The following is a 10,215-nucleotide window of genomic DNA, read 5'->3' as shown; positions in this document are numbered from 1 at the left end:
AACCCACATGTCTTTGGATGGGAGTGGTTCGATTGTGGTGGAAGTCGCTCCCCTGCTCGTATCCTAAGAGTTTGACATTCCTCTTCGGACTGTGTCTCAGTTTGCTGCTAAGGAAAAGTTCCACGTTGTGCAGCATCCTTTTTGATGTCGTCCGCACCTGTGGTTTTTGGAGAATTCATCCTTTTGGATGCTCTCGACAAAGACTGAGATAAAACTCGTCAGCTTAAAAATGCAATTAGGATGGGAGACAGTGTCTTTTTACCATGTCGACACTTTATTGTTCTCCTCAATATTCGACGTCAACTCGATCGGTTTGACGTACAACAAATAAAGCTTATGACTTGTGTTTTGTAGTATAATCTTCGATGTACTCTATACGTGATGTCGAAATAAATAAACAAATAAATGCTGATGCGATATCGATATTTGTTTTGCCGCCATCTTCGATACTTTTCTTGATGTTTGCTTTTATCAAAAATAAGAAATGCAGCTGAGGCCGATGGATAAATATTCCTCTTGGGATACACGATTTCCCTTTCTTTATCCATGTATGCCTTCTTGCGTGGCATGAACATCTTCCCGCGGTACGTAAATTCCTGCGAGGTATGAAATCTTCTAGCAATGCCTAACTTTTGGCGAGGCACGAAATCTTCTCGCGATGCATAAATTCCAGCGAGGTATCAAATCTTCTCGTGATGCATAAATTTGACGAGGCATGAAATCTTCTCGTGGCGCATAATTATTGACTCGCGATGCATGATTTTCCGCAATGCATGATTTTTGCGGTGCATGATTTTTAACGAGGCATGGATTCTTCTCGTGATGCATAAATTCCAGCGAGGTATGAAGTCTTCTCGCGATGTCTAAATTTCAGCGAGGTATGAAATCTTCTCGCGATGTATAAATTTGACGAGGCATGAAATCTTCTCGCGACGCATAATGATTTTCTGCGATGCATGACTTTCCGCAATGCATGATTTCCGCGATGCATGATTTCCGGGATGCATAATTTTCCGCAATTCATGATTTTCCGCAATGCATGACTTTCCGCGATGCATGATTTTCCGCGATGCATGATTATTCGTGATGCATGATTCCTGTGATGCATGATTTTCTGCAATGCATGAGTATTCATCTCGTCTCTGTTGATGATAACGGCAGGACGACCTCTAAATAATATATCGCCTTGGTCGATAATAAAAATAAAATAACTATCTCCTCTTGGGTAATGCATTGTCCTGATTGACAAATGACTATCTTGCTTGATAATGTGACGCAAATAGCGCCCTTCACGTAAATCGTAAACTCTTCCTTAAGATTCCTGTTTGATTCGCTTTTGAATCTGGCTAGACGCTCTTTGTAAATTTCATATTGTTGGTAATTGACTGAAATAAATAATTCATATTCTCAAGTCTACGACATAAGTGATATAAAATGTCTTTTGCTTCTAGAAAAGCCATTGATTTTGGGATAATTTTTCCTCTTTGGGGTTCTCCTTGTTCATTCGTCGGAAGAATTTTGCCAATTTCAAAGCAAAGCTATAAACCTGCGTCCACAGAAAAATTGTCAGTTTTAAAGATGTACTGATCTGTGTCGATTTCTTCAGTTGTTTGCTCTTTGTATCGCTATCTCCGGTTGATTTTCCGATTTGTCGACTCTTGATAGATAAGACAAAATTTTTATGCCAAACAAATGAAACGTAAAAGGGAAAATTTAAGAGAAATAAAATTTAGAGAAATAGTATCTTGAAAAGGTCTCTTCCAAGTCATGTCATATCAGGCTTAACAAACTTCTTTGAACCTGACTCTCAGAGGTCTATCTGATCATTTGCCGGTAAGTCTTCAGAGTCACTCTGGACTTATAGGTAAGGCCCATAATGAAATTTTGAGGCCATTCTCAAAATTTCTGTCCCAGTTTACTGTCTTGCTTATCTTTTCATTGTAACTGAGCAGATCGCAGATTTTTTGAGATCTTCTCAAAAATTCTGTCCCAGTTGTAGATCTCGAAATATCTTTAGTTTGACCTGCTGAAGAGGAAACTTCTTCTGGAAAATTTTGAGTCCCTCTCAAAATTTGTCCCAGTTTCTATTGTAAAGGGGAATAGAAATCTTACGGGAGATATGACCGAACCCTTGTGGCGCCTACGTATCCCGTTGAGGCAGGAATCAGGTCAAACGTAGTTCCCCTTAAAGGTTAACAAGAATAAAATTTACAAAGAAACCGACCGAGGCCGACAAAGGCCGCCTACGTATCTCATTCTTGAGAATTCAAGTCGAACGTAGTTCAGATACAAAAAATAATTAAAGGGGATAAATGGGGTGACCGAAGCCGACATAGGCCGCCTACGTATCTCGTTCTCGAGAATTCAGGTCAGACTTAGTTCATTACAAAAGGGATAAGAATTTAAGCAAACAAATACAAGCAAACAGAATGATTACAAGTAAATAACAGAAGTGCAAAATGAAGCTTCACACGTAGTATCTCTTGACGGCATCTGAGTTGATAGGTTTAGGCCATACACTTCCATTCATCTCTGACAGGACCAAAGCACCTCCAGATAATACTTTACGAACCATGTAAGGACCTTGCCAGTTTGGTGCGAACTTTCCTTTGTACTCGTCTTGATGAGGGAAAATACGCTTAAGAACCAACTGGCCAACTCCAAAATTTCTCGCTCTTACTCTCTTGTGAAAGGCACGAGTCATTCTCTGTCTATATAACTGGCCATGGCAGACTCCATCCATTCTCTTCTCATCAATCAAAATTAGTTGGTCAATCCGTTTGCTAACCCATTTAGCGTTACTCACTTCAGCTTCTTGGATGATTCTCAAGGACGGTATCTCAACTTCAGCAAGTAAAATTGCTTCTGTTCCATATACTAGCACGTATGGAGTAGCACCAGTCGATGTTCTGACCGTCGTTCGATAACCCAGTAAAGCATATGGCAACATTTCATGCCAACCTCGATGTTTGTCAATCATTTTCCTCAAAATCTTTTTGATATTCTTGTTGGCGGCCTCTACAGCTCCGTTCTTTTTAGGGCGATAAGCAGTTGAATTCCGATGAATAATCTTAAATTGCTCACATATCTCTCTCATCAAATGACTGTTGAGATTTGCACCGTTATCAGTAATGATGGATTCTGGCACTCCAAATCTGCATATCAGATTGTTGCGGACAAAATCGGCCACCACTTTCTTGGTTGCCGACTTGTAAGAAACTGCTTCCACCCACTTGGTGAAATAATCAATGGCAACCAAGATAAATCTGTGTCCATTAGAAGCGGCTAGCTCTATAGGAACAATGACATCCATTCCCCAAGCTACAAATGGCCAAGGTGAGCTCATAGCATTAAGCTCGTGAGGTGGCACTCGTATCAAATCACCGTGCACTTGACATCCTTGGCATTTTCGCACGAATTCGCAACAGTCATTCTCCATAGTCATCCAGAATTACCCGGCTCGTAGAATCTTTCTTGCCAAAGTGAGCCCATTCATATGTGTACCACAAATTTCGGCATGTATCTGTTCAATAAGCCTCACAGCTTCATCAGCATCCACACATCTTAGAAGACCCAAATCTGGAGTTCTCCTATACAGGACTTCTCCACTTAGGAAGAAATTGAGAGCCATACGGCGTATCGACTTCTTCTGATTGGTCGTAGCGTCTTCACGATATGTCCCAGACTCCAAGTACCTCTTTATGTCAAAATACCGAGGTAAATCGTCTGGTTCTGATTCAACATGTGAACAATGGACTGGACGTTCCTTCAACTCTATATCCAGCGGATCAATATAATTTGTATCCGGATGTTTGTTCATCGAAGCGATGGTGGCAAGAGCATCGGCCAATTCATTCTGTATTCTGGGAGTATGTCTGAACTCGATCTTGCGAAACCTTTTGCACAGCTTTTGCACATACTGTACATAAGGTATAATCTTCGGGTTCTTCACAGCCCATTCACCTTGAACTTGATGAATCAAGAGATCTGAGTCTCCAATGACCAATAACTCGTAAACATTCATGTCGATGGCCATTTTCAAACCAAGAATACAAGCTTCATATTCGGCCATGTTGTTTGTGCAATTAAATCGGAGCTTAGCTGCCATGGGATAGTGTTGACCAGATTCTGACACTAAGACTGCTCCGATACCTTTACCTTGATGATTTACCGCTCCGTCAAAAAATAATCTCCAACCTGGGTATGCTTCAGAAATGTCTTCACCCACAAATGACACTTCTTCATCGTGAAAATAAGTTTTGAGTGATTCGTATTCATCATCAACAGGATTTTCTGCAAGATGATCTGCCAAAGCTTGTGCCTTTATTGCCTTTTGAGTCACATACACGATATCAAACTCACTCAACAGCATTTGCCATTTAGCTAATTTCCTGGTCGGCATCGCTTTCTGGAAAATGTACTTCAATGGATCCATTCTGGAAATGAGATATGTAGTATACGAAGACAAATAGTGTCTCAATTTCTGGGCAAGCCACGTCAGAGCACAACACGTTCTCTCCAGCAAAGTGTAAAGAGACTCGTATGGAGTAAACTTCTTGCTTATGTAGTAGATAGCCTTTTCCTTTTTTCCTATCTTGTCGTGTTGACCAAGTACGCATCCGAAGGCACTATCTGAAACAGACAAGTACAGCAACAAAGGACTCCCTTCTCTCGGAGGAACCAAAACCGGTGGGTTGGACAAGTAGCTTAGTCCACTTAGTCGGGGCGTCTTTCTTCAGCAACTTGAAAATAGGCTCACACACCACTGTTCATTGTGCTATAAACCGACTGATATAGCTTAACCTCCATAAGAAACTCATCACCTCTTTTCTCGTTTTCGGTGGAGATAACTTTTGAATTGCTTTAATCTTGGAGGGGTCAAGCTCAATACCCCTTCTGCTGACTATAAATCCCAACAACTTCCCAGCTGGGACTCCAAAAGAGCACTTGGGGGGATTTAACTTGAAGTTATAACGACGCAAGCGTTCAAAGAATTTTCTCAGGTGTGTCAAGTGATCCGAACTTTCACGGGATTTGATTATGATGTCATCCACGTACACATCAATCTCCTTATGAATCATGTCGTGGAAAATAGTCATCATGGCTCTCATGTAGGTGGCACCGGCGTTCTTGAGGCCGAACGGTATCACCCTGTAGTGATATACGCCCCAAGGTGTAAGGAAAGCCGTTTTTTCCGTGTCTTCTTCATTCATCAAAATTTGGTGATAACCTGCGTAATAGTCCACATATGACTGCATCTCATGTTTGGCACAATTGTCAATCAAAATATGAATATTCGGCAACGGAAAATTATCCTTCAGACTAGCCTTGTTGAGATCTCTATAGTCAACACAGATCCTGATTTTTCCATCTTTCTTGGCGACCGGAACGACGTTGGCCAACCAAGTTGGATATTGTGTTACTTCCACCAATCGGGACTCTATTTGCTTGGTGATTTCTTCCTTAATCTTCAAACTCAGTTCAGGATTAAGCTTTCAAGTTTTTTGCTTCACCGGCTCGAACCCTAGGTTGATCGGTAGCTTATGAGATACGACATCAGCACTCAACCCTTGCATATCACCGACTTCCCAAACAAACACATCACTATATTCGGCAAGCAAATGAACCAGTCTCTCCTTCTTGATCTTATTTAGGAGAAGGTTTATCTTAACCTCTTTGACACATTCCGAATCTCCCAAATTCACTGTTTCCATTTCCTCTAGGTTTAGTTTATGTTGATTCTCGAACTGTCAAAATTCCTCGGCGACGTAATTTGGTTCCCCACTTTCTTCTTAACAATCGTCAACCTTGTTGTCATTCGTCTCATTTTGTTCATTTAGCTCGTGACATGACATGAGATTGGCGGGTCGGTAACTTATGTTACTGAAATCATAAATAGACAAAATTAGGAACGTAAAGTATAACAAACAGTTAAATGAATAAAGTTAAAAATAAAGAGGCTTTCATTTAAAACAATGCAAACTTTGTCCATGGCATGGGGGCCATGTTGCCTTTTTGAACATCACAACAGAAATTCGAAAATTGAACAGTTGAGAAAAATGAAGAAATGGTGAGTCTCGGGCCTCTTTCGGACAACCATCGATTTTAGTGTGCATAAAATAACTCCTTTCTACCAAAGAGTTCGGGACATCAGGATCGGCGTGGAAGTCCAGTTCTGCAACACCTCCCCTGGTTCAGCATCACGAATACCAGCTAACTCGACCTCCTCCTCAACAACAACATTGATCTCTTCGAAGAGGTCACAGATTCCTTCCCCAAAGTCTTCAGGCTCGTCATACTCCCGGATTGGAAAGGATTGATACAAATGCGGGATCGGCTTAGCCAACTCTTGATCCCTTTTCTTCTTCATCTTCATGTCATCATCTGTGGGGATGTACCCCAAACCATATCTGGATCCCTTAACAAGGATCGGAACAGGCTCAATAATTCCTTGGGAATCTCTTCCCAATCCGAAACCTGGCCCGAAACCATTTTGCAACATCACCGTGGCTATCATTTTGTATACGGCTGGCATGGGGGTCTGTGGGGCCAAATCTTCATCGGTGGCATTCACCAGCTCCACTGTGTAAAAGTCTGCACCTTGCGGCATCTCATCAATGACCGACACTTGCTTGCCCGAGTGACTTCCCTGGCCGTGAATCACTAACTCTTCATTTTTCCATACAAGCTTCATCATTTGATGAAGAGTAGAGGGGACGGCTCCCGCCATGTGGATAAACGGCCTTCCCAAAAGAAGGTTGTAGCTGGTGTCTATGTCCAATACTTGGAATTGTGCGTTGAACTCTGCGGGGCCCATTTGAAGGGTCAAATTCACTGCCCCTAATGTGTCTCTTTGAACACCATCAAACGCTCTTACATTAACCTGGTTCTGCTCCACTTTCCCGAGGTCAAAATTTAGGTTCCTCAACGTCAACAATGGGCAGATATTGAAACCGGATCCATCATCTACCAAAACACGGTTGACAACCTTGTCATGACATATCACGGTAATGTGCAACGCTTTGTTGTGTGATCTTCCTTTGACTGGCAACTCATTGTCACATAGTTGATCCGGTACCCCCGAATAACTTGATGAATCATGGCAGCCACGTTATCACTACTTGTACCTGAGGGTACATATGTATCATCAAGAGCTTTCATTAAGGCCTGCCTGTGGGACTGAGAGCTCATCAGCAGGGCCCACATGGAGATCTGAGCCGAAGTCTTCTCTAAATGTTTGAAAATGGAATAGTCCTTTGGTTGCATCCTTCTCTAATACTCTTCTACCTCTTAGCATAGTCCTTCTTCTGTCCTCCGAGATAAAAGCTCATCAGGAGTGTAGCACCTTCCGGACCTGGTCATGCCTTGGGCTACAGCATTTTCAATGACAAATTTGGGCTTGACGAGAGTTTCCGAAGGCACCAAGGCAACAACCTTTGCAGGTGTCAGTATAACAAACTCTCTCCTTTCCCTGACGCTTAAAGAAGCGACATCACTTTCCAAGTCCTCATGCACAATAGGAGTAATCATCTTTGTTCCACACCCATCTTCACCCGTTTCAATCATATTAACATTGCCACCTCCATGATTTGGAAACGGATTCGTATTGACGTTTCGCGCCGCCGGTTGAAGAGAAACTACCTCCTCATCGATCAGGTCTTGGATTTTGTGCTTAAGGTTGATGCAATCTTCCGTGTCATGTCCAACACTATTGGAGTGATAAGCACATCTTTGATATGGCTTGTAGAACTTTGAGTTGACATCCACGGGCTTGGGCCCCACAGGGTGGATGTATCCAGCTACGGCTAGTCTCTCAAATAGTTTGGTCCGGATTTCAGCAAGTGCGGTAAAGTTCCTTGAAGGCCTTTTTTCAAATCTCGGACGGGAAGGATCATAACCGCTTTGCTGAGGGGGAGGCACCTGTTGATAATTTCGGGTATTCAGACGAGGAACTTGGCTTCTAGGATAAGGGTTTGTTTGATAATTTGGCACTGGAGCCTGGTAATTCGGGAGAGGGTTTTGATAAATTGGAGCTTGGACTTGATAAATGGGCGAGGGCGCTCGGTAGATCGACTGTGCATTGGCACAGTTGGGAGCAATATTCTGATAGGGAGTTGGAATTTGGTAAGGTTGAGGGTAATTTGGGTACATGGGGGAAATTTTTTGGAGATTTGGGGGTGGACTTTTGTATGACAAAATTTGAGCATTTGGATAGGTGAGGGCAGTATTGTGGTTGTTGGGATAATTGGATTGCGGGTAGTAGGCTTGGTGAGACTTTGGTAAAGGCCTGGAGCAATCTTGGGAACGCGACGTGTTTCTGAGATTTTTTCTTTTCCCATACGAGACAGCGGCAACTTCCTCTCTTCTCTTCCTTATCAATCCTGAAGACCGAGGTAACGCGGATACACGGGCTATCTTCCCCGATTTCAAACCATCTTCGATAGTCTCACCAACTTTGACTATCATGACGAATTTAGCTCCGACTAGCAACATGATTCTATCATAGTACTTAGGCTCCTGCACCCGCACAAACACTTCCACAATCTCTTTCTCGGTCATGGACGGCCTTACCCTAGCTGCTTCTTTCCTCCATCTATAGGCAAATTCCCTATAGCTTTCAGTTGGTTTCTGCTTCATCTTCTCTAGAGNGAATATCGANGAAACTATTTCGACATTATAGGCGAATCGGTCAATGAAGTCTTTAGTTAACGCATTCCAACTCGGCCACTGCCTGGTTTCGTGTGAAGTAAACCACTCGAGGGCCTCCCCACATAGACTTTGGCTGAAAAGCCGCATCAACAAGGCCTCATCCCTGCCAACTCCCACGAGCTGGTCACAATACGCTCTCAGATGAGCCATGGGATTGCCTACATCTCCGAAGGTGTCAAACTTTGGGATTTTGAATCCTTCGGGAAGGTTCAAATCTGGGTGGATGCACAAATCATCGTAACTGAGTCCAACGATGTCTGGGATGCACTGTAGATCTTTCATAGCCCTTTTGATTTCCTCCTTTATATCGATCTTTGCTTCCTCCTTTGCCTTCCATTCTCTTTCATGTTCTTCATAGTGATCCAACTCAGAACCGTGCACCTCATGCTCGGTAGGAACGGGAACTTGGAAGGTGGCTCTTTTTGGGAGGGGTGGAGCTATAGAGGGACTTAGAGCGTTTTGGGCGGTCTGGTAGTTTTGTGGGTAGGCCTGAGGATTGGTGTTCTGACTTAAATAGGGATGAGTTGTTTGGGGATTGAAGGCAGTTTGAGTATTCTGAGGATGGGGTGTCATTTGAGGGTGGTTATTTGGAAGAGGTGAAGGAGTTTGGTAAGATACAAAAGTGTATTGGGGGTTTTGGGTTGTCAGATCTATCACAGACGAATTATACACAAGTTTAGAAAGCTGGTTCTGAGTTGGATTCATGTTTGATGAAGGGAAGTAGATTGGAGGTCTTGCATCAGCAATATTTGGACCAAATCCAGGTGGAGGCTATCCTGTCTTCGTTGCATTTTAACTTTCATTTCAGCAATCTGTTGCATCAGTTGCATGATCAATTCGTTATATTCTGCTACAGTGGGCTGAGCCACCACAACGTCAGTAAGACTCACTTCGTCGTTGTTGTCTCCCATAATTGTCTTTTCTTTGTCTGAATTTGGTCTAGGGAAGGAATCTGTAGGATCTTTCGATTTGGTGAAGTAAGGATGATCTGCCAGCTTTAATCGACACAGACCAGTTAAAAAGTACCTGAGAAGTGAAACAACTTAAAGACAGATTTGTCAGTGCAGATTCAGAGTACAAAATGCATAATATCACACAGAGAGCAGATAAACACACAAGTTGCTTTGTTTGTGGATATCTTTAACCCATGAGTGAGGACAATTATACATTTTTTAACAAAGCAGGAATTTGCTTGTTTTTTTTGACACTGTCCCGTGAAGGCTAAATCACGTTGAGTTATGGTCTTCTTGGAGCTGCTTTTGATGTCTGTTGATCTGATATTCGTATCTTTCGTAACATGAAGGAGAATGAAAATTTTTAAAGATAGGGGCTGGGCCGGGAGAGGCTTCCTACGTATCTCACAGGGAGAATTCAGGCCCAACGTAGTTCGAGTTTAGGATGAAATATTTTCATTCATTCCTTCATTACGATTACAAGAAAATTGAAAAACAACAGTAGAATTCTCAAACGATAACATGACGACGACACGTTAGTCATTTCTTTTCT

General features: G+C 42.5%; 2 protein-coding genes across 2 annotated transcripts; both read right to left on the bottom strand.

Annotated features, from left to right (window-relative positions):
- Positions 1–2,467: 2,467 nt before the first annotated feature.
- Positions 2,468–3,439, bottom strand: LOC107024775 (uncharacterized protein K02A2.6-like). Its single transcript, XM_015225742.1, has one exon. It carries the CDS (start codon positions 3,437–3,439, stop codon positions 2,468–2,470), a length of 972 nt encoding a protein of 323 aa, XP_015081228.1.
- Positions 3,440–7,290: 3,851 nt separating this feature from the next.
- On the bottom strand, positions 7,291–9,414 carry LOC107024774. Its single transcript, XM_015225741.1, has one exon. The coding sequence runs from the start codon at positions 9,412–9,414 to the stop codon at positions 7,291–7,293; it is 2,124 nt and encodes a 707-aa protein (XP_015081227.1).
- Positions 9,415–10,215: the final 801 nt, after the last annotated feature.

The sequence above is a fragment of the Solanum pennellii genome, chromosome 7 (genome assembly GCF_001406875.1).
Source record: "Solanum pennellii chromosome 7, SPENNV200".
NCBI lineage: Eukaryota > Viridiplantae > Streptophyta > Magnoliopsida > Solanales > Solanaceae > Solanum > Solanum pennellii.
The sequence above is the reverse complement of the archived record's forward strand: the minus strand, read 5'-3'. Positions and strand labels throughout refer to the sequence as shown.

Coding starts and splice junctions, on each gene's coding strand:
- LOC107024775 (XM_015225742.1), bottom strand. CDS start 3,439: ATGGAGAATGACTGTTGCGAATTCGTGCGAAAATGCCAAGGATGTCAA.